Consider the following 24,548-nt stretch of genomic DNA (forward strand, 5'->3'; position numbering starts at 1 on the left):
AAAACACAACTCTTCCTACATTTTTTAGTACTTGGGGTCTCTTTTCAGCAGAAATTGATCTTAAAACTAAAAGATATTTTAAAACAACTTATAATGATTATTTGATTTAAAAGAAAAGTTAAATATAGTATTTAATTTAAAATTAAAAATAATCTCTAACAATTCATGATACAGAATTACTTGTTAATCGTTAACAGTGAGCCCAAATTCACTTAAAATTAGGCTGGAGCATGCTATCAATTCTGAAGATTAGCAAAACAAAAGTTATCGTCATTGGTTGAAACCTTAATTGGTTTTTAGGGTTTAGGTAGTTTGTGATTCCTTAATTTAATTTAGCCGCACTCTAATTTAAAAAGCCAAAGAATAATAATAAGGGGGGAATTTTTCTAATCACTATTTTCTCCATATGCTCAGTCAAATAATATCTCTTATTCTGATCAAGGACAAGAAAAATCATTGTGACTATTAATCAGGCTCATCGATGTACATCATAGATTCATACAACCTATCTCTATACTTTCCAAAATTAGCAAAATCAAATTGGCGCAACTATGCTTTTTCTATGATAACAACTCTCACAGGAAGATTGGAGCCATTACCAGTGTAATCGTTGCCAGCATCTTTATAAGGACATGGATTGAAGGACCAGCTGTGTCTTTGAATGGATCTCCCACTCTGCCAAATTAGTCAAATTTCCAAACACGTAAATTATTAACCCAGCATAGAAAAATTCACGAAAAGGCAAACACTAATACCATATTAGGCTAGGCTACGTGAAGACTCATTAAGGATCTATGCATCATATCTTCCATTCCTTTCCAAAAACAAACTAGATAGGGTCCCAGTTTACATCAGAAATCAGATAACCAAAAAAAATTGTAGGAAAAGCATTATTCATGCTATCTCATATGCTGGTTATCCAATGGGTATATAGTTAGGTTTAGGGCGGTGGTTGAGGAGGACTTGGAGCAGTAAAAAATATGGCTCCAAGGATAGTGCAAGCACTGGGGCAATGATATTAAAGGAGCTTGTCGAAACGGTGACAATGGATTAGCAGCAGTGGGTGGCTTGGGTTGGTTGCAAGTAGGGGAAAACATCACCATGTGCAACATAATGATTGGGTGAAGAAGATATGAGGCGGTGTTAATGAAAGGGGCAGCATAAGGAAAAGGATGAAACTGCTCTTGTGATTGACGGCACATTGAGGCCACAAGTCAGGGTCACAGTGGCAGTGATGGCATTGCAGCAAACACATTATAAGCACAATAACCGTTGCTGCTAGACAAAACGGAAAAAAAAAAGAGCCACGAGTATATTTATAATCAACACCAACCATAGTCAATTGCTGAACATAAAACTTTACAAGCAACTATAAACCACATTAAAAACCTATTTATTACTACTAGGGAACAGAGAACCCAACAAAAGTGGCATAAGCAAAAAGTAACTTACGTATCTCCAGTTACGGCTGCTTTGTGAGCTTCACTTCCCTTCCCTCCAAGAGCTCCAGTCTCAATGTACTTCTTTGCATTATCCCAGGCACCACCAGCTGTGTTCAGAAAAAGTGCCATAAGAATACCAGACACTGTTGCAAACATGAGCATAGCAGCCACAACTTTAGCCCCGAGTAAAGGTTGCCCTGTGTAGTAGCCCAAAATTCGGAATACAAAACCTGCATTTGATAGAAAGATACAACATAGTAAATTCTACATGGCATAAAAAATATTTCATATCATATAAAATATAAGTATAACGTATCACTAAACAGGTCATCATCTCCAAAAGGCAAAAGATCAAACCGACAGCTGATTCCCAGGCTTTTATTTTAAGTTTGCACCAGAAGTTTTCGCAGAGATAGAATTTGAGAGACAAAGGGGCTCAAGGAATAATTATTTACTAAACAAACTAATACAACAATTGAAGGTATAAGGGAGGCAGAACGCAGTCGGAAAACAAAACATTCAAATATAAAGGTTAATATATGAGATACAAGAACTCCCCAAGACAAGTTCACGGTATCAAAAGCCTATCATGCAATTGTGTTGTTCACATGATTATAAAACAAAAATAAAATAGCATAACTGTTGCCATTCTCCCCAGCTTTTCCTAATGATAATATATGTGCAAACGCAATTAAAAATTAACCCACCGACTGCAATAGGTGAAATGATTGCCAAAGCACCAGGTTTTATCATCTCTCGTAATGATGCAGATGCTACAATAGCAACACAACGACCATAATCTGGTTTTTCCTTGTAATCCTGCCGAAAGTATAAACAAGAAAAAAAAAAGAGAATATCAAAACCTGAATTGAGATACATAATATTACATTACAAACGTAAACTCACCATTATACCAGGCCTCTCAATGAACTGCCTTCTCACTTCATTAACAACCTCTTGCGCAGTTCTGCCAACAGCAGAACAGGCCCAAGCACTAAAAACAAATATAAGCATAGAACCTAGCAAACCACCAACGAAAACTTCGGGAATTGCAATATCAACCTGTAACTCAATCATAAGTTGCACTTAGAAGTTAGAAGAACCAAAAGTAATAAAAATAATAACATAATAATAAGGGTGTTGTTGACTTCAATTATTCAGTCCCTAATAAGTGCACGCATTTTGGTTTTAGACCATACATCTTTAATCTTTCAAAACACACATTATAAAGGCAATTTCTTCCTAATGCAGTCAATCATTAAATTTCCATCTAGGTTGAACATTTTATTCTTGTGTGGACACCCATGGGCCACACTGGACATATTCAATCTATGTTAGAATAGATGTACTGTTGTATTGTAGGTGGCATTAATTGTTCTGTGGTGGAGGCGAGTGGGTCAAGTCACAATTGAATTGTGACACTTGGACTTTTACGCTCTTCTTAAGTAGAAAGAGTTGTACCTTGATTATCAACTATAATCTCTACTTTTCTACCACAAAACACTCATCTACGTTATTTAAGTTTATTCTCTCATTGACTTTTTTACCAAACAACATTTAGTGCATACAACATTTCAAGTCTATATATTTATGCATAAAATTTTCCCTTAAACTTGAGCAATACCTTAATCACAAATTACACTAAAAGCACTGCTGTCCTCCATTCCACCCCTCCTGATTCCTATAGGTTTTTCCACCCCCTACTTCTGTGTTGTTTTGTATGATGTACCTAGATACCTAAAACATGCTATTGTGGTATGGTATGCTATGGTCTCCAATTTTCACCTATAAGCTAGGAACCACCCCAAACACACAAAGACAACAGCATGATTAGGTAGGACCTTGTCCTGCACACCTGTTTGAAAGGTTCACGAGCAAAAGCAGAAACCTCGTCCATATAAGCACTAAACAAAAGGAAAGATGCAAGAGCAGCAGAACCAATAGCAAAGCCTTTGGTGGTAGCTTTGGTCGTGTTTCCTACTGCATCAAGGACATCCGTTATCTCTCTGACACTTTCAGGCTGAAAACAGGTTGATTGTCAGTACGCATAAGAGAAATCTCATAACACAATGGACCATATTATTCTGGCAATAACTACCTGCTGACTCATTTCCACAATTCCTCCTGCATTATCAGCTATTGGACCAAACATATCCATAGTAAGAATATAGGCAGCGGTGCTTAGCATTCCCATCGTTGCCACAGCAGTGCCAAACAACCCACCAGTTGGGATTCCTGCTTCATCTACTAGTCCAGAGGTGTGACCGAGCCAGAAAGCCGAGATAATTGACACACTGATGACAAGGACAGGAAGAGCAGTAGATTCCAGACCCAAACTGACTCCAGCAATTATATTAGTCCCATGGCCAGTGGAGCTGGAAAGGGCCAATATGCGCACAGGCTCATGCTTGTAGTCAGTATAATACTTGGCAATCCAGACAAAAATGTACGCAGTGATAATACCAATCAACCCACACAAGGCAAAATTGAACCAAGCTGAAGGTGCTTGATCAGTGTAAAGTAACCAGCGGGTAGACTGCAAAAGTAATTCAATTTAAAAATTAGGCAGAAAATATGGTGTAACAAAAATTTGAAAAAGGTTGAGGAAACATTACTTTAGTCCTAATTGAAAAAGAGATTTCAATGTCAACAAAGTACAGAAATTGGAACAATGAATACTTGGCCAATCCAGGAAATATAGAAAAGTCAAATTAAAAGAACACAAATGAAGATTAAGTATTACCAAACCAAATGCCAGAACAGCTAAGACTATCGTTAAAGAATATCCTTTTTGAAGAATTGTCATTGGATCCTCCACTGGAGCAATTACTCCAGTTTCACGCGTACCCCGAATAGAAAATATTCCAACTGTTGATACTACCAAATCGAACGAGTGAACAACAAGAGGAAACAAGATGAAGCCCGATGGATCTGAATCGAAAGAGAAGACATCATATTGGATGGGCACGCATATACAAGTAATAGACCAGAAGTACGCAAGAAAGGCACAAAATAGAGCAACTCAAGTATTTGCCTGCAATTTTACAACGTTGTGCCATTGTTCCACCAAGTATCATGGCACTGATTATTTCAGCTGCAATACTTTCAAAAAGATCAGCACCTCGAGCAGCACAATCTCCCACATTGTCACCAACCTTAACATCAAATAAAAAACAATATGGTACCAATGGAAGCACAAGTTCAGAAAAAAGTATAGGCAGAAACAAAACAAAGAAACACAAGTCAAGGAAATAAAAAACATTTAACAGCTCTTCTCATTGAGCTGATGTAACTTTTGCAAGTATCCATCAATTTTACAAAAGATAAAAATATAAACCCAGTATGTTTATTATCAGTTAATAATGTTTTTCGTAAAACTTTCATATCAATATTTTCTTTATTCTCTTATAGGGCTTGAAGCTAAATATTATAAGTAAAAGATAATGAAATATATGGCGTAGCTTAGTGGTGTGTGAGGGGGGCCTCCCCCCAATTTTTTTTTTCCATTTATATAAAAAAAATAGTATATTTTATATATTTAGCACCCCTAAAAATTTTGTACGCCTATAAAAATTTTGGCACCCCTAAAATATTTCCTAAAGATGCACTTTGTTCTCTATTTATCCAATAGGTTGGCAAAACAAAAAATGATCATAAAATTTGGAGAATCTCACAAGTCTCTGACAAATAAAACATAAATGCAAATATTCAGATCTTGGGCACTTAAAATCAGAGAACACCTTCAATATGTTGAGTTATACAGTTGACTCATGGATGGTAAATTATATTTTTGTGTTTCAATCTCACCTACTGGGATAAGACTTTTGTTGTGTTTCCATCACCTTTAAATAGAACCATAGAAAATATTGATGTAATTCAAAAATGAATAATGAAAAGGAGACATGCTTCTCAAAATTACTTATAAAGATAAAATCTTATTTAAAAATCATTTCCACAAACTATCCCGCTTTTCAAAGAACATTAACAGAGTGTTTGATTTCAGTTAGAAACCCTCAAACAAACATTCAACTCAATCCTTCCTCTCACATGTTTTTCCATTAAACTGACTTGGAATGTGTGCAAAACAAACCCAGATGAAACAACTAACACATTTTAATGTGTAGACTCATCGAAACAAATTAAACAAAAATAAAACAATTACCAGATCAGCAATAACAGCAGGATTCCTAGGGTCATCTTCAGGTATTCCCTGTTCTACTTTTCCAACAAGGTCTGCTCCAACATCAGCTGCTTTTGTGTATATTCCACCACCCAACTGAGCAAATAGAGCAACAAAGGAGGCACCAAATCCATATCCAACTAGAAGAAGAGGTACTGAAGGAAAACAAAAATGTTCAGAAATCAATCACCAATTAGAGAGAGAATAGATCAGATAATGGACAAAAAATTAAATCATGTCATAGCCAGATAGACAATAAATATTCCTTAATAATTGTGAGCATATCAGCTAAAACTTATTTCAGTCAACTTAATTATTGGTCTTTGGCTAAATATGAGCCAAGGGGGAACATTTAATGAGAAATCATATAAGGAATCATTTATGACCTCAATCAAACCTCCCCCAAGTTTACCACCTCAGCTCTCTTTTATTTTCAGTTTACAAATGAACACAAAACTCTCCAACTTATAAACATGGAAAACTAGCTTGAAAATATAATTATGAAATATCAAGAGCACAATAAATGTTCAATAATAACAATAAAATTTCAAACATTAAAAAAATATTATATCTATGATAACAAGTTAAGGGGAGAAGTCTACACTCACAATCAGTAACCTTCATTGAACCAGGTGAGTCTACTCCCAACCAAACATAAAATGTGGCATAAAGGACTGCTATACCAATTACAGCCATACCAACAACAATGATGGCCGATAAACCACCTGCACGAGTAGCTACCTGTGCAAATTCCTTCCAGTTAAAATACGAATAGTGAACTGTTCATAGTTTTCACAGAAACTGATAATGAACTAATGGTTTAACCTGCAATGCCTCTCTTGCAGACCGTCTTGCAGCACTAGAAACTCTGACATTGGCACGAACTGACACCCACATCCCCACATATCCAGCAATACCTGAACAGAGGGCACCTAAAAGGAAAGAAGCTACCGTGATGTATGCAGAAGTTGACCTGAAACAGGATGAAAATGACAGATAAGAACAAGTAAACAATACTAAAAATATTCACAGCATATATATTTTATTACATCACCTCCCCAGGCCAGAAGCTTCCTGTTGTGGAGTAGTACTGCGAAACAAATATATGCATAGAATGACAACAGCAAGAAACATGGCCATCTTGGATATACTCCCATACTGGGTCCTGAAAAATCCTTCAGCTCCATCTCGTATAGCATCTGCTATCTAGAAAGCAATATGATAAGCTCAGGACAAGAAAACAAGGGTTCATGGTGATGCAATCCAACTGTCAATCAGTCATCATAGAAGGCACTAAGATGTATAATAACTTAAACACACTATTTTCGTGAATCAAACAAAAATGGTTCAACAAATCAGGCTCTTTGCATTAAGCATATTAACAAAAGGTTCCATTGCTAGAATTAAATTTATAAAAAAATATCTTGGTATGTTTTATATTTCAAGATATGCAAACAAGAAATTTAACAAGCCCTACCTGTTCCTAGGTTCATATTTCCCCCATTTTGATTAAAAGGAAAGGAAATTTTCTTGGAAGTTGGAAAATAGTTTCTTGTCCTCCCCACAAGAAAGAGAAAATACAACTCAATAAAGAAAACTAAAGATTAGCATGCTCTCACTTCTCAAGTTTTTTTATCAAATGTAAAAGCAAAGAGGGAAAAAAACAATATTCTTTAAGAGTAATTTTGCAATTAAACTTGGCACTTCTTTTCATCTTAGTCTTCACAAAAAAGTACCTTTGCATTTTGGTCTGTACATGAAAAATTATTCACAATCGATTCCCACCATTTGCTATAGTTATAAACAGTGTTAGAATTGCTTATATAGGGACCAAATTGAAAAACATTACGTCGGGTGTAGAACCCAAACTGTAGAATAGAGTATTTTCTTGCATAGTACAAGGGAACATTATCCTGGTTAATAACAATGCAGGAATCACTATTACATATTAATTTTGATGGGGACCAATACTAGAGAGCTCTCTAAATCTCTATTAACAAGGAAAGTAAGAAGAGAGACTAGGGATGTGGCCAAAGAGTTGTTTCCTTTCAAGTTGACACACCAACAATCAAGCTGTATCTCACTAGGTGAGGTTGGCTACATTGATCAACCAACATCATTAGGCTGTATTATATAAAGCATATTTTCAGTAAAATTATTTACATCTTTAAGATTTGTCCTAAAATTTTGTTGTCTTCTAATGGTTTTTACTAAAAACCAAAATAGACATTATAATCCGGCTATCTGCATATGATCCTTTTCTTCACTATAGTCTCTATTGGTGATATTCTGCTCACATGACCGATCCACCCTAGGCAAGTTTTAATCATTACTACTCTATACATGCTACTTTATTTCATGCCCTCTAATCCAAATCAAATTATCAATCAAACCTTAGAAAAGTGAAATCAATAATCACAGGAAAGTGCTATTTCACACACAAACACATAAAATGTTTTGCCCCCGAGGTGTATATTCTTCAACAAGAATCACACAGGGTAGACTGATACAGTATAAACTTCCGGTAAAATGCCCCCAACAGTATGACAGGACACAAAAGATGTGGCAATATCATATCATCTCAACCTCTCATATGGGACTTGGTTCTTAGGATTTGAGCTCACATTGGCCATATCTCGGGCCAGAGTGAGATCTCAACTCAACACACCCTTTCATGCCGATACTGGACATTTGTAGCACGGACTTATGCAGGTAGCCCATGACCATACCCCCTTATGCCTAGGAATATATATATCTAGAGCACAAATAAATACAGGTGGTCCAATATTGGGTTTCAATACCATCTTAGAATTTTAGTTTAGGACCTAGCTGAATTCCACATAACTGGCTTGTAAGATGAGAACCACCGAAACTTTACAAGGACTACATAGTTCATATCTATAATTTATGTATGATTTTGACAATGGTAATCAACCTCATCCTCTTTCACAGGACTCAGAGCAATCAGCTCGTCTTTCAACCACAAAGAGAAATAGCTGATTGTTGAGAAAATCTCTAATGTAATATTGATTTACTAATATTAAGAATGTATAGAGGAGATGGACAACACTTTAGAGATTGCAGTAAATACAGGAAATAGATTTACCTGAACCATTTCAGGAGGTCCCTCATCTTTTGCGAGCACCCACTTCGTAAGATAGATGGCAACAAGGAAGCTGAGAATGCAAACAGAGATGACAAACACAATGATCGGAGAGGTACTGGCTCCCACGTAAAAGATAGCACCCAGCCCAAGGAGCAAAAGAATGAACAGAACACGAATATTTATACCGAACAGAATCCGAAATATCTGCAGAAATGTGTAAAGGAGGAGTGGACAGTTGAGAAGTTGCAGAAAGTTCAGGCGAAGGGAAATACTCTCAGGATATACAGATTCAGATAGATAAATTAGAAGTGAGTATTTTGCTATATTGTAATAGTTTAGGAACGAACCAGAGGGGTGTAAGGTTTAGTGCGCATGTTGGGGAAGGTTCTGGGCTTGTCCTGGTAAGCCCCCAAGCCCAAAGTACCGGACTCCATGTCATTCTCCATCATTATGGAATGGGTGGAATTCGCCCTCCGTGCTACAGGATAAGGGTTGTACTCACCACCTAGTTGGGGCAAGTCAGCCCCTGAACCCGGTCGCTGAATTTTGAATTCTCTTTTTAAACACCCAAACAACGATTTACGTTTCCTAAAGAAATCAAACTGCAACGCCTTCCTTCTCGCTCCTCTCCGCAGCCGCAACAGGAGTTAGTGTTCAGACTGCACAAAATTAAACACACAAAAAATGATTTAATGTAGATTTCCATGAACAATGCAGCAAATGATACTTCCTCAGAGCCTAACTAACTAAAAAACATGGATGCAGATCCCATCCAAAATGCTCATGCTTCGATTCCATTTCGTATTCAATTATAATAGATCCGCATCAGCTTCTGGCATGGGGTCTCAGTGAAATCGTGAATTGAAATCGTAAATTGAAATCGCAAAGTGAAATCGCAAATCGAAATCGCAGATCTAATGCTTACGGATTTTCTGTGGTGAAGAATCGGTCGCAATTGCTGTCACAGCCACCGAGCGGAACCTCTTCTTCTTCCTCTTCACCTTTGTTTGAAGGAGAAATGCATGTGAGAGAAAACACAAACACAGTGAATCAATGAAATCAAATCGAATCAAATCAAATACACTAACTATTTCTATTTCACGTTCGCCATTCTTCTCTTCGTTCTTTCATTTCTTAATTTACATATATACGCCACTCTCGTGTTGACATGTAAGAGATATCCAATAATATTGCGACACGTCATCTTAACTGCATTCTTATTGGCTACTCGTGTCATACCCTGCGCTTTAACTACTAATTAATAATTAATACTTATTACATCAATTTAACTATAAGATTTTTAAAGATTTTAATATCTATTTAATTCTTATTGTTTAAATTCAAGACTAATATTAATTGTTCATTATTATTACTATTTATATTCTTAAACTGTATTTGACAAAAAAACGGAGAGAGTTTCCTTATGCATATCTAACATTTGTTACGCTTGTATTAATAAATTAATAAATGCAAAATCAGTATGAAAAAGATAAGACACAAATATATTTCTAATAACATTAAATGCTGCATTTAAAATATTTTAAAAATTCAGTTAAATTTATGTGTTTATTTAATATTGTAGTTAAATTTAAAGTATATCATACTAAAATTATGTCAATTATCAATCCACTAAGAAGGTATATGATGGGGTGAGACATATAAACTATTTGAAAGAGAGTAAATTAGACAATATGAAATTTTGTGTCTTTTCGAATACTCAAAATATAAAATAATTGAAGTACTTTCACTCTTAACGTTTGAAAAAAATAATAGATATGGTAATTATGTGTAATTATTTACTATTTTTTATAATTATTTTATATTTATGTATAATTATTATTTAATATTTTATTTGAATATTTATGTAAAAAATATTATATTTGATATTGAAAAAGTAATATATGTATTGAATCATTATTATATTATTATGTTTTTTTTGTAATTTTTATTTTTTGTCAAAAAATATTTAATTAATATTTGAGATAGTATTTAAATGAGTATAAACAATAGTATGAGTATACTTGTGTCCGACCCAAATGAATATGTATATACAATTTTATTTTAAAGATAAGGATGAATGTAATTGTTCTGATACTTCAATATAATCTCTCATTATTTAAGAATCAAGGTTAAAAGCAGTTTATATATTATTCCTTCCTTCAATCTATTGATGTATTTTTTAAGGATAAAACTGTGATAGAACACCAACCTTGAAAACAGATAATATCTCAAATACGATGACTGAACCTAATGATGTATTGGCTCTTGTAATCCAAAGTTAATATTTCAATTTTAGATACACACAAAAGGAAACTTCAATATCAAAACTTTTTCAAATCGTCGCTTTTACACATTAGATCAATTATTCACACTTATCTACATTGTTATTCCTTCAACATCCACATTTGCATGAATATAAAAGTTTCAACTACGCAAAATGTGGGTAGCATGAAAATGGAAAATGACTTTTTGCACAATTTTAATTACTCAATTAAGAAAAACACACAATTGACCTATTAGAGACAAATATGTGATCAAAGCTCTATTCACCACTTATAGAAAAATAATAATAGGAAGAAAGAGATAAAAAAAAAGAAGTTTTTCTCTTTGTATGAATTTCATACAAATAATAATAAAAAGTATTCATATACAAATATTCAAAGAGAAGGAACAAATATTGAATGATAAGGAACATAGACACATAAAAATTAGAATATTAAGATTATGTGAATGTACAATTATGCAATTTTGTTGACTTTGGAAATTTGTTACTAATATTAGTTTTATTGAGAGTCTATGAGATTATTAAGATAGTTCATACCTAAAACTAGGAGAACATGAATTCGGTTTGAAAGCTAAAAATGTAAAATATTGTCTATTTTGATAAGTTAAATGACAATGATGGTTTTGATCTTTAAATTCATAAAAAGAAAATGTTGACAGCTCACATTTGATCAACAAATAAGTTATTTACCCCAAATATAATAATTAAAATTATATATAAAATCATAATTAAGAATAGTTCTGTGAAGTATTTATTAACAATTTCATTATTGGTATTGGTTTTTCATCCTTGAATATTCCCTTGAAAATATATGTGCACATTGTTTTATATTCATGTGTCATGAATACCTAAATTGAATTAATATTTTCTTCTTCAATAACTTAAATTGAATATAACAAAGATTATCTAAATAAAGATCACTAAAATTTGATATAAATATTATTGTTAAAATTATATTAAATATTAAAAATTATATTTTAGAATTTGATATAAAATATACATTTTATATATTTTAATATTAATGAATAACAAATATAAATTTGCTAGCATCTGTACTATCTTGGTTAATAAGAAAATAATCAAAATATTTGTATTAATTACTCACTTTATTCTTAATTATTTTTTTCATTTATATGTAAAAAAATATTATTACCTCAATATTGAAAATAACAAATTTTAAACACACATTTCCAATATATGAAATACTTTTTGTATTTAATTTTGTTCCAATATACATATATATTAATTATAATATGTCCATCAAAGGATTTACATAAAATAAATTTTTGTAAAATAAAATATACATACAAATACACATATGTAACAAACACTTTATAGATTCGTCCAAAATTGTCTTCTGAACTTAAAATGTCTTCTGCTCCTTTACTAAGTATAATCACATCAGAAAAACTACATACAAAACATAAGAACAAACTATCAAATACTTATAATTGATACACAAACATATACAAGTAGTCATGACTCAAACAAAAGCAAATCATGCCAATATCCATTTCAAAACTTTATGTATAAAAACCTCAACACCAATAAATACATAATCAATGAATACATAATGACAAACAAACATTTATTAGAAAACTTGTATTCTATTAAGCATCTTTATTAAATACCAACACATACTTCATTTCAAACACTTTTGGTCTACATTGGTTTCAACACTATAAAAAATGCAAGTTATTTATACAAATAAATATAAAACCAAACATATATAATACTAATGTAATAACTTTTTCCCAATTTCTTACCCCCTTTTATTTATTTATATATATATATATTACACACATATGTGTATATTAATTCATATCACATTATTTAAAAATCACTCAGATATTATTTAGGCAATTAATTATTGCTTGATCGTCATATACCAAGGAAACAAAAACAAGGTTTGCTAAATCTACTTCACTAAAGCTATGACCTAGTCACTTAGAGAATGTGATATTATTGAGTGATACTTCGAAGCTTAAGTTATATTATACCATGTTACATTAAAAGATTTTCAAAATGGTGAGTGTTATTACTTGAATATTCACTTGATCGCTTAGGTGACACTACTCTACACTCAAATTCATGCTGCTGAAACATTCAAGTAATAATTCAACACTCAAGAAAAATATGTAGAAATATCAAATTTACATATCTTCGAAAAACATTCTCCACCCAACATTTATCATTCTATTTATTCAATAAAAATTAAAATATATATTTACACAAAGTATTACAACATTTACCTACCATGGTTCTTACATTGCAATCTTAACATTCCAACCAATAACCAAGTACAAAATCAATACAAATATAATATCAACTAATTCAATTAAACCATATAAAGACAATTTCAAATATTTTAATATCAATTTACTCTATAATCAGACTCACTTATAACTTAAATAATTTCTCTTACCTGAAGTTGTTTATGTCCTAATGAATAGGCAAAAAATAGTTGAAAATGCACCAAGACTTCTAGAAACCTAATGAACTAAATCAATAAAAAACACAAATTAAAGATGAACATATTAAATTAATAACATTTTAAAAAATAAAAAAACCGACGAAGTTGTAAATATCCATAGATAAAATTCGAGAAAGCAGATGATACCGATATCCATAAGACACGTAACGTAGCAGATGATACCGATATCCGTAAGACACGTAACTTATCAATCAGATGATACCGATATTCATATTCATAAGACACATATAGATGAAGTGTCTAATTTAAAAAATATTTATTAGACTTTTGATTATTTTAGTACGATTCTAACACAATTTAAAAAAAACATATATTAATTTTAAAAAAAATTATAGTTATAAAAAGAAGAAACAAATCATTTTAAAACAGTACTAAAAAAATATTTTTCTTTTAAAAAATTTAAAACACACTTATTATCAATTTATATAATATATAAATATGTATCTCGTATATTTTATTTTAAAAATTATACTATTTTCCGTATGAGTTTGTTACTTAGAGTGACAATGTTACCTTCGAAGGTTAGTTCTATTGTGGGGGTTGTCGGGGTTCCAGAATGTTGAGAAGTGCGTTCGCTGAGGACGTCCTCATCCTGGGCAGGTTGCTCAAGGTGGTGGCGCCGCCCAAATTCTCTGAGCATTTGGAGCTGAGGCAGGATGAAGGTCGCAAGGTCAGGGCGATCCCTCCGTCTCAGCTGCGCGCATTGCAGTGCCAACTTCGCAAGGGAGAGGGCCTGTGGGAGGGGCCAGTTCGGGACCGATGGGTCCAGAATCTCTACAAAGGTTTCCTTCTTGATCGAGTGTTGCACCTGGTGGGCCAAGCCCATCGCGGGCCTTCCTGTCAACAGCTGCAGAATAATGATTCCCAGCGAATACACATCTGACTTCACGCCCAAGATTCCGGTCTGCTGGTACTCCGGATCGATGTAGCAGAACGTTCCTGCTGCCGCCGTCACGCGGCACTGCGTTTCGTTCTCCGCCACTGCCGCCGGCAGAAGCCTCGCCAGTCCCACATCGCTTATCTTGCTCACGTAGTTGTGGTCCAGCAGTATATTTCCGGGCTTCAGGTCTCTGTGCACCAGCGGTTCCGGCTTCGTCTGATGCAGGAACAGCAGGCCCGTCGCTATCTCCGCCGCAATTCTGAACCTGATCTCCCAACTGCTTATCCCACCCTCCTGCTCCTCCTCCTTCCCCTCCCCTTTCTTCCCAAACAAGCAGTCTTCCAAGCTTCCGTTCTCCATGTATTCGTATATCAGCACTCCCTCCTCTGGACATGCTCCCACCAGAAGCACCATGTTTGGATGTCTTATGTACCCTAGAATGTTCACCTGCATTGCCATTTTCAATTTTCAATTTTCAATTTCTACCATTCAATGTAAAATTGGTGTTTTAGAGTTACTCATTTCCACTGGTTGTTCACCTCTTGCTCAAACTGTGTCTTCCCCTGTGCTGAACCTGGCCGCAGAACCTTCACCGCCACCGCCGTGTGATCGAGGTAACACTTGTACACCGGTCCATACCCTCCTTCCCCTATTTTCTGCGATTCCGAGAACTCGTTTGTTGCCTTTTCAATCTCTTCCATCGTGTATTTCCTGTATCTTTTATCCTTCTGTGTTAGATTTTCCAACACTTTCCTCATTTCCTCTGCTTCTTTCAGATACTTCAGTTCCACGTCTGCTCTTTTCTTTGTTTCCACCCTTGCAATTCTCTTTGCCGCTTCTTCTGCTTCCTTCGCCGCTCTGCTTCTTTCTTTCTCTTTCTCTGCAATTGCCTCCGCCGCTTCCTTCGACAGCCTTGCCTCCTCTAGTTTCTTTCCGTCCTCTATATTCCAGCTGTTCAGTTCCACTAGCTGCACCATACACCGTTATTCTCTCTGTTTCTCCCCTGTTCTCAATAACATAATTACCATATACACTTACCTTCTGGTGCGCTGTTAGGGCTTCTTTGCATGCTGCGTTGTACATTTCCATGGTTTGCTTTAACTCCAAACTCAACTTCCTCATATCAGCTTCCACTTCGTCCTGCACAAGTTTTACCATCATCACATTTGATACATGCTTGGTCTTGAGAATGCTTTATTCAATTCTGTGTGTTGTTACTTACAGGTTTCTGTATATCCAACAAATAAAACATTCTACACATACTTGATCAAAACAGGAAATTGCTCACAATGTTTTGTAAACTAGAAAATGATGAGCGGCTGTTTTCATCTGAAAATAAATGGTCGGGTGAACTGTAGTCGGTGAACTTGTGTTTCATGCATGTTGACCCTAAGCTACGATCTGAACTGGTGGAAGATCGCCCATTTCTGCCACCCTCAACTTGGTCGTAGAAAACAGAGGATGAACGCACACTGCTGGGCCTGTCAGAGCTTACAAATGATATGTCAGATTCAGGTTCGTTGAACCCCGTGGATAACCTTCCACTCGGCCCTAATCTTCTGCCAAATTGTGTGTTGCTTCAACCATAGATTGGACAAGAAAATATTTATGTTAATATTACTGTGTCCTAAATAATCTCATTGTCGTATGAAATGGCTTCAAGAGGAAACCTACTTCATGGATTCACCCTGCCAGCTTGACGGTTTGAGTGCCCTGTTGCCTGCCGCAAAAGCATGCATGCAAATGTGTGATTTCATAAAAAACGTGACGAACAAAACAAGATTAGTTTGAAGAAACAAACCTTTGAAGCTCAACTTGCTACAAGATATACGAGATTCACTTTCACTCTCATCATTTATGGTCTCTATTTGCCCCAGTAGTGGGGAGGCATGTGGGGCCCTTCGAGAAGCACTCCTAACTGAAGAGATTCTCCCCTTAGAAATGACATACACACTGCAGAACTCAGGTACCCCTTTTAATATGATGCTTGGTGTACTTTTCTTGAACCTGCATTTAGTTCAACAAAGATGCTATGCACTAATCACATTACATACATGGGTACACACTATATTGCTCCCTGTCTTGTCCACTGTTATTGGAATTCAGAATAGCTAATTCTGATGGACCTTACCTAATAAAGCCATGCCTAGAGGCTGCACCAAGCACCAAGTTCTCAATTGCAGCATAAGAGACATATTCAATTATTCCTTTCACCACATCCATGTCTTCCAGAACGACATCAAGACAATGTATCTGATAAAATAGATATTTAGCATCAGCAAGCAGTTTGAAAAGAATAAATAAAACAGGCTTTTATAGACATTTATACATACATACATACATCTTTGCGTGAACAATAACAATGAAAAGTCTCAAATAGCTCCTTTGTAAGGCTGACAAGTTTGTCTCTCTGGGGAGATGCAACTGCGTGGTTGGTGTTGCGTAGTTTGGCATGGCTGCCTCCTAAAAATGTATACATTTGAAAAGTGAAAAGTTGAAGTTGAATGAATGATTATTACTGTTAAATATGTTCATGTTTATGTTGTTGTTGGTGAATTACTTGAAATAGATGAGGAGGTTGTGTGCAAGACGTGGATCAGAATAAGAGTTTGGCCTCTGGAAAGAAGCGTGTCAGCAGCCCATTTGAGAGCCTGTCTGCTCCCTTTGTTATCCTTTTCTACAGCAACTGCCACCAATCCATTTCCTCTTCCAACCTTTTTAATTGCGGATTCCTTTGTACTTGGAAGCCACATTTATCTCTCTATCTATTTGTTTTTCTTTTCTTTTCCCTCAACTCTGCAACTTTTTTCCCAATTACTTTTTCATTTGCATAGTTATTCAACTTTTCTCGCTATTCAACATTCCCTGGCTAATAATAAAACTCTGCATGCCCCAAACTGGGAAACCATTTCTAGAAAACCATCTCCCCATTTTATGGATAGTCAACCACAATTTTCTTCTTCTCCTCCTCCTATTATAGGCCAACAGAAAAAAAAAATTCACAAACTTATTTTTTTTCTTCAAAAATAGTCGCTAAATATTTTTATCTGTCTGTCTCTGAAACAAAGGCCCAAAACAAAAACCAGTGCCGTGCCTAGCTAACATCAACTAGGCAAATCCTGCAACCGAATCAAAGGTCTAAAAGGATAAACGAACCAAACTTAGGAAGCATCAACTTCTTTGTCTACCAACTTCTTTACACTCCCATTCAATAATCAATTGCGTCATATCATTTTCGATCTATCGTTATTCAAACGTTTCAATAGTTCAATTTATTATTATTATTATTATTATTATATTATATTATATTATTATTATTATTATTATTATTATTATTATTTTCTTGAATGGGATTGGAACCAAAAAAACTATTGAACTTATTTTCGGTCCTGCTATTCACTTCTTCCTATCGAATGAACTCATAAACTCCTTTTGTACCTTTCGCTCCTCCACCCCTAGTCTCTGTGAACTTTGAGCTCGGATGGTAGCTATAAAAAACTCTGACGTTCAAGTAAACTTCGGCTCTCGACACATGTATTTAATACTAGATGATATCGTACCTGATTTTTTAGATTTGTGTTTATTTATATAATTATTGTTAGGTCATTGGACTTCATTAAGAATTTAATCTGTAATTAAAAATACACTTTTTAATAGTCTCGGTTGACCTTGATCGGACGCTAGACTTTGACTCTATCGGTGAACTCAACCAGTACATTATTATTATTATAATTAAATATAGTAATAAACTCAGCTCTCAAAAATTCCTCAGCTCTCAAAAAAATTCCGTGGGTCCCACAGTTTAAAAGACTAGTAAGATATTATTTATATTTATAATTTAATTTAATTTAATAAGCGAGGTTGGGATGATGGTAATTGTTATTTGCAGTGTTGGGTTTGCATTATTTATTGATCATCAAAGAAAAAAGAATTAGCTTAGTAACATTTTTATGTTCTTCATAGCCCCTCCTCTGATGGTAGATGCGTATTATTATTGCAAATTTATGTTTGCATAGTAGTAGGAACATTGAAGGACATCTATACATATAGAAACCAATATGAAATAAAAAATTGTGGCAATAATATATGTAGGAAATAAAGATATAGGCACGGGAGAGAATTGATTAAGCATCATTGCTCAACTTTATCATTTTATTTGTCCCACTCCTCATTCATTCAACTCCAGCGGAAGGCAACGAAACTCGTCTACGATATTCAGCTAGAGCCCACATTGGATAAATATCTCTATACATTGGATAATGCAACATGCAATTTTTCATGAATACTCCAGTGATTTCCTGCCAAAACTCACAACCAACAATTACAAATCCAATGTCATACGCATATACCAGATTTTTCAACATGAAAGGATTGATATGCACCTGTTGGGGCCAATCACCCTCTTCCAACTGAGAATTGATGAGCAACTTTGCAGCACGATGAAGAGGAGTAGGATCTCTGTCTGCCTGTTTGTTTATAGGAATTTAAAAAATGAAGAGAGAAAGGTATTAGAAGATTTGATGAGATTTTGAAATTTGATTCACAATGAAGTGGAGCTATGATTGAAACTAAGGAGCAAACCTGTCCAGCATGAATGAGTCCCATAAGAGCCCATGCTGTATGAACAACATTTGATCGACCTCCTTCTAGCGGTACATAAATCTACATTGTTTTCATTTGGTAATATCGTTATTATGGACTCATGATGAAGTTTAAGAATAGTTACTTAATAACAAGATTCATTAACTATGAAGTACTCACAAACCATAAACAGAAGATAAACAGATCTATAATATCTAAATGTATAATATCTAAAATGTGTGTTTCATTTAAGTGGCAGTGTGTCCGTTGTAGTTCAGTAACAAACCTTTTTTGGACTTGAAAGATAACTCTCCCCCCATCCACCGTCCTCCCGCTGTCTGGTGAGTAGAAATCGAACGGCTTTACGAATAGCAGCACAATTGGTGTAAGTCTTGCCAGCAGCTGCTAGACCGCCAAGTGCGAACCAAGAACCATAAGTGAAACAAACTCCCCAATTTCCATACCATGAACCATCAGCAGTTTGTGTATTTTCAAGGAATCTAACTGCATTGCTAATGAAATTCTCTATCTCTTTCTTCCTATGCCCTGGATACATCTTCTTGAACAAAACTAAAGCTTGAATAGCAGATCCAGTGCACTCAACGTATTCGTGTTCAACTACAATGTCCGCAAAAAACTCCGTGGGATTCAGTAACTGAAAATTAGCAAGAAACTCAATCAGTTTATCAATCAAATAATGGGTTTTTTTTGTCAATTAATGATTCAATACATTTACATTATTAATTCATGCAATACTTACTTCTAACCACTCTTGAGCTCCTGCAGGCTCCCATGCAGATAAACCACCCTTTTTACTCTGTAATATAAGAAAAAAATTGTTGAGTCGAATATAATACTGGTAAGGTAAATTAAACATCAGTGACCAAAATCACCAGGTCATGAATTTAAGAGAAGCATAATATGGTAGGAAACAAATTTCACGAATCATTTCTCTAAATTCAGTGGTACTTGCCTGAAGCGACAACAGGACATTGACTGAATCATATAACCTTTCGGGTTCCATCTTTTCTCCCACAATCTCTTGTGGCAACGTTGATAGAAGTAGACAACACTAACACACAGGAGTTTAGCCAAATTAACATATATTTGTTGTTGTGATCAATTATCATTGATAAAATCTTTAGATTTAGTTGTTAGTTACCTTCAAGCCTTCCGCTGTGCAATCAGAAACTTGCCATCCATGGTCTTGATCAGAGAATGTCCAAGATCCTTTAGAAATATGACGATGCATACCCTTAAAGTCTCCAGAAGGGTTATCCCTTACCTACAAAACAAGAATATTGATCGTTAATATAGCAATAAATTATAAATAGGCATTTCAACTAGAGTAATATAATTATACCAGCTATAATAATCTTATTTAGCTAAGAAAATTAGTAAGTAATAACTTATTTATTTTATATTGTAGTATATTTTCTAGGATTTAAATATCTCAACTAGTGAACTATATAAAACTAGATTCACAGCCCATAACTAAAAAGAAAGGAAAATTGTGATTCTTCCATATCTTTATAATAAAAATTAATCAAACCTGAGACTCCTTAATGAAATAATGCCCTTTTCCAAGTGCGGGACCAATTTCATCAACTAGGTTAGCAGCAAGCAAAGCTTGAACAGCAAAACCAGCATCCCATTCTTGACTACCAAAACTCTGCATTATATAGGCAAGTGCATCAATCAATCATTCAATTAATTAATACACTAGTTGGTTAAGAAAGTGCATGAACAAGTGTGTACCTGCATGGTCATTCCATCTTCAGACATCCATAGGTAATCTGGCACCCTTGCAAGATGCTTCTTGAAAGCATCTCCATTTGGATCTTCCACCCAGCAAGCAAGCATGCATAAAACCTGAAAAATATACACATGTTGATGGGAATGGATTTTCTTTTGAAGAGAAAAAAAATTTATATTTGTAAGGATAAACATTCAATATGCATTTTGTTTTAATGATACTTACCTTTTCTACGCAACCAATGGTAATGTATCGACTGTTCTCATCTTCGTAATGGATATGTTTCATTGTTACTTGAAGAGCTTTTTCTCTAACCAGCTTGTTAAAAGGCCAACGAGTTAGTAGTGGCTCCGTAAATATGTATAAACTATCCCATATTAGATCTTGTATCAAAGGATGAGGATAGTAGAGATCTTCCTGTAATTGACAGAATACAAAATTACAGCTTTCTTACTGAAGACACCGTGTACATACAGATATGGTTAACTAAAAGATTTTTCACCTTTGCGCATTGGTGACGTGCTTTCTTCCAATTAACTTTCTCATAGGGTTGAGTAAACAACTCTTCTCTCAATTGTAAAATGAGAGGTGTAATTGGACCAACAAACCTCTTTCCATATAAGTAAGACATAGGCATGTACACCAATCGACAGTAACACCACATCTTAGCTGCAATAATTTAAGGTAAAAATGAGAAATAATGAATCTATATTATAAAATTTTATAAAGAGTGACAGAATAAAATAAACGCTACCCGGATGCATAGGAAGAAAGGAAGGAAGGATCCAAAACTCTGGGGGCATTGGGTTACTTCCACACCAATCAAATACACCAAGTATCTACAAAAGTAAGACTCATTTGTATCAGTAAATACATTTCTAGTTTTTGTTAGTTTGTGTATTAATATTTATGTAAAAAATAACAATACCGAAAGCCAAGTTTTCCCCCATGAAGGTATATGTGTTACACCACCATGATCTTGAATCCACTTTCTTGCTCTAGCACAAGCATTGTCATGACCTCCATTGGGTCCTTCTCCAAGAATCCTCATACATATATAATTTAGTGCAGTACAAAACATGGTGCTATGACCCTCAATGTGTAGTCCCCATCCTCCATCTTCATTCTTTAAATGGAAGCACGAAACAGATATTATAATTATCATTGTTGCAATGAACAGATTATAAGCATCATGATTAAGCAAATACAAGTTCAATGATGATACAAGAACTTTGACAGAGAAAAATCCTTTACTTCACACTTATGAAAGTATATTGAAATTCAATGAACATGTATACCTGGTGATAATATATGTAGCGGAGAATTTCTTTGCGATGCTCTTCTGGAAATACTGATTCAAGATGCCCTGTTATATAAATACAGAATACCTGCGAAGTAAAAAATAATATTGTTTAATCCGTAAGTATAATAGACATGAATTTTATATATTGTTCAAAATAGGTGATTCCATGCAATATTTCATGATTATGTAAAAATAAGTAATATTGGATTTTTAATTGTAAGGCTCATTCTCAATTTCATGTACCATATTTAAATTTCCAAACTTAGGAGCATTTAGTTGTACAGCATGGACAACTTACTTCATATAAAACTCTTTCTTTACCTAAAATTTCAATTTTTCTATGAAATGATAAAAATACCCTTTTTTTATATCATCAATAAAGAGTTGTATAGTGGAACAAGTTGTCCATATATCATTGTTCTTAACAAAAATGTTTATTTGACCACCGAGTCCATCTTACAATACAATAAAAATTAATATTTTAATTATTTATAAAAATTTATAATTTTGAAAATTTTGAATTTTTTTTATTCCTATTTCATTCTTTTGATCAGTTTGATTTGGTTCCATACAAAAAATAGAGAATAAGGATAATACTTCTTTTCTTTTTTTTTTTACTTTTACAGCGTGTTAAATTTAATTTACCGTAATAAAGAATATTTTTTGAGGAACAAATAAAAAATTTCAATTAAGAAAAAATTCACTTAATTTTGTTGAGATGATGCTAAAGAATACTATTTTTTTTTTAATTTTAACATAAAGACGCACATTTCTTATGTTTTTTTATTAAAATAATATTCACATGCTCTTTAATTTTTAAATAGGCATTTTATTATGTTTCCAATAAATAATGCTCGCATTCTTTATATCTATATTTTAATAGAGTAACATTCCCTTCCTTACTTTAACTTAAAATAAACTAAAATTTAAATACAAAATTATGAAAATTTAATTCGAGTTTTAAAATATAAAAAATAAATAATTTTTATAGAAAAGTTGAATGGTTTTATTATTATATATTATATATTAAAAATATAATAAAATTACCATCGCTAGATTATAAATTCTTATAAAAATATAAAAGTTGTATTTTTTAGAAAACACTATTTTAATATAAAAAGTAAATAAATAACTACAAAATATATAATTTAATTTATTAACTTATTATTATATTTAATTATAATAAATAACTATGAAATACAAGTATAAATATAAATAAATAAGAAATGTAATTATCACTTTATCAATAATATAAAGAGGATGAATGATGAGAAGCGCAAGGGTTGGTTAGTTGGTAGAAGCTCGAAGGTGATGAATGAAGAAGCTGGTTTTTGAATTTGAAATGATGTAAAAAGAATAGAAGCATTAATTTGATCGAAAATGGAAAAAAAAAAAAGAGTGATGAACATAATATGATGAGAAAACAGTTGGAGAGATTTTATAAATTACCAGAGGAGGAAGAAAAAACATAGGACCTGCAATTTGTGCAGGCCAATGGCCGTCACTGGTCTGCAATGCAGAGAGATGATAAGCGCCTCTTCGAACAGCGGCGCTCACTTTCTCGTAAGTTATTTCTTCTCCGTCTTCTATCTTCACACTAGCTATTGTTTGTTTGAAGTTATTCTCCCGCAGAACCTTCATAACGTAGCTCATTTCATTCAGTAAAGATGATGATGTAGCTATAACTATAGCTATAGCTATAGTATAAGAGATAGATTTGATACCTGAAACCGCCAGAGGAGGTCACCACATGGCTTCACCTCGAAGCGGTTGCGGTAGAAATTGTTCCTGGCTTCCTCCACCTCGGCGCGTTCCTCGCTGCTACCTGCTTCAGGATCATACTCCCATATCTGTCTCCCTACGAAATTGTTCGTGCTGAATATGTACGGATCCTCTCCGCCATCTGCAACCTTCAGCCTCCACATCCTCTCAGAACAGATCAATTCAATTCAATTCTGTTGCATTTCTATCACTGTGATTCAACCACGCACTTCCGTTACACACCACCACAGTTCCTCAACAGAACTCAACCTTTCTCTTTCCTTCCACTCCACACTATTTATACCCACACTACACACCAATATTTTAATTCTACTCATTCATCAAACAAATACTTCAGAAAAAGACACATATTCTTATTTCCGCCACAAATGCTCCACTTTTATTTGTTTTCTCACTAAACAATATTGTGGCATTACACTTCTTCACTTTCTCATTATTTATTTGTTTTTGCGTGATTATAAATTGAAAAATAAAATTGTAAAACACATATATTTAACAAACCATTATAATATAATAATATTTTTAATTAAAAAAATATGTAAAGTGTATGTTTTATTTTTAGTGTTAACATATAACCACCCTTATAAATTATATGGTGTGAAGTCAATGCTGTATATGACATCGCCATTATTAACGATTTCAACATATATATTACACTTCAATAAATTAATATTTTATTTATTTATATATTATTTTTAATTTAAAATATTATTATATTATTATAAGTGTTTTTTTACTAT

General features: G+C 33.8%; 3 protein-coding genes across 5 annotated transcripts; all 3 read right to left on the reverse strand.

Annotated features, from left to right (window-relative positions):
- Positions 1 to 381: 381 nt before the first annotated feature.
- Positions 382 to 9,902, reverse strand: LOC137819612 (pyrophosphate-energized membrane proton pump 2). Of its 2 annotated transcripts, XM_068623511.1 has the most exons (16): positions 9,817 to 9,902; positions 9,654 to 9,729; positions 9,076 to 9,387; positions 8,729 to 8,932; positions 6,677 to 6,828; positions 6,448 to 6,595; positions 6,231 to 6,363; positions 5,605 to 5,777; positions 4,477 to 4,597; positions 4,186 to 4,373; positions 3,541 to 3,978; positions 3,298 to 3,462; positions 2,349 to 2,504; positions 2,150 to 2,261; positions 1,453 to 1,672; positions 382 to 675 (listed from the first exon to the last, which is right to left on the reverse strand). In XM_068623511.1, the coding sequence occupies exons 3-16, from the start codon at positions 9,175 to 9,177 to the stop codon at positions 576 to 578; spliced, it is 2,412 nt and encodes an 803-aa protein (XP_068479612.1). In that variant the 5' UTR covers positions 9,178 to 9,387; positions 9,654 to 9,729; positions 9,817 to 9,902; the 3' UTR covers positions 382 to 575. The 2 variants fall into 2 exon arrangements, with proteins under 2 accessions (XP_068479612.1, XP_068479611.1); XM_068623510.1 differs by having other exon boundaries at positions 9,654 to 9,849.
- A 2,303-nt stretch (positions 9,903 to 12,205) lies between these two features.
- On the reverse strand, positions 12,206 to 17,336 carry LOC137818722 (U-box domain-containing protein 52-like). The gene is made up of 11 exons (XM_068622297.1): positions 16,947 to 17,336; positions 16,728 to 16,849; positions 16,518 to 16,639; positions 16,188 to 16,393; positions 16,061 to 16,106; positions 15,675 to 15,963; positions 15,425 to 15,526; positions 14,926 to 15,354; positions 13,979 to 14,833; positions 13,438 to 13,512; positions 12,206 to 12,422 (listed from the first exon to the last, which is right to left on the reverse strand). Exons 1-11 carry the CDS (start codon positions 17,137 to 17,139, stop codon positions 12,414 to 12,416), a joined length of 2,448 nt encoding a protein of 815 aa, XP_068478398.1. The 5' UTR covers positions 17,140 to 17,336; the 3' UTR covers positions 12,206 to 12,413.
- A 995-nt stretch (positions 17,337 to 18,331) lies between these two features.
- Positions 18,332 to 24,224, reverse strand: LOC137818723 (beta-amyrin synthase). 2 transcript variants are annotated; one of them, XM_068622298.1, is made up of 16 exons: positions 23,751 to 24,224; positions 23,476 to 23,661; positions 22,022 to 22,111; positions 21,652 to 21,849; positions 21,478 to 21,562; positions 21,226 to 21,392; positions 20,949 to 21,140; positions 20,726 to 20,839; positions 20,520 to 20,639; positions 20,130 to 20,252; positions 19,941 to 20,039; positions 19,728 to 19,784; positions 19,254 to 19,622; positions 18,968 to 19,048; positions 18,769 to 18,852; positions 18,332 to 18,684 (listed from the first exon to the last, which is right to left on the reverse strand). In XM_068622298.1, the coding sequence occupies exons 1-16, from the start codon at positions 23,949 to 23,951 to the stop codon at positions 18,559 to 18,561; spliced, it is 2,292 nt and encodes a 763-aa protein (XP_068478399.1). In that variant the 5' UTR covers positions 23,952 to 24,224; the 3' UTR covers positions 18,332 to 18,558. The 2 variants fall into 2 exon arrangements, with proteins under 2 accessions (XP_068478399.1, XP_068478400.1); XM_068622299.1 differs by lacking the exon at positions 18,332 to 18,684 and having other exon boundaries at positions 18,768 to 18,852; positions 18,968 to 19,050; positions 19,255 to 19,622.
- Positions 24,225 to 24,548: the final 324 nt, after the last annotated feature.

Source organism: Phaseolus vulgaris, chromosome 10 (assembly GCF_000499845.2).
Source record: "Phaseolus vulgaris cultivar G19833 chromosome 10, P. vulgaris v2.0, whole genome shotgun sequence".
Classification (NCBI taxonomy): Eukaryota; Viridiplantae; Streptophyta; class Magnoliopsida; order Fabales; family Fabaceae; genus Phaseolus; species Phaseolus vulgaris.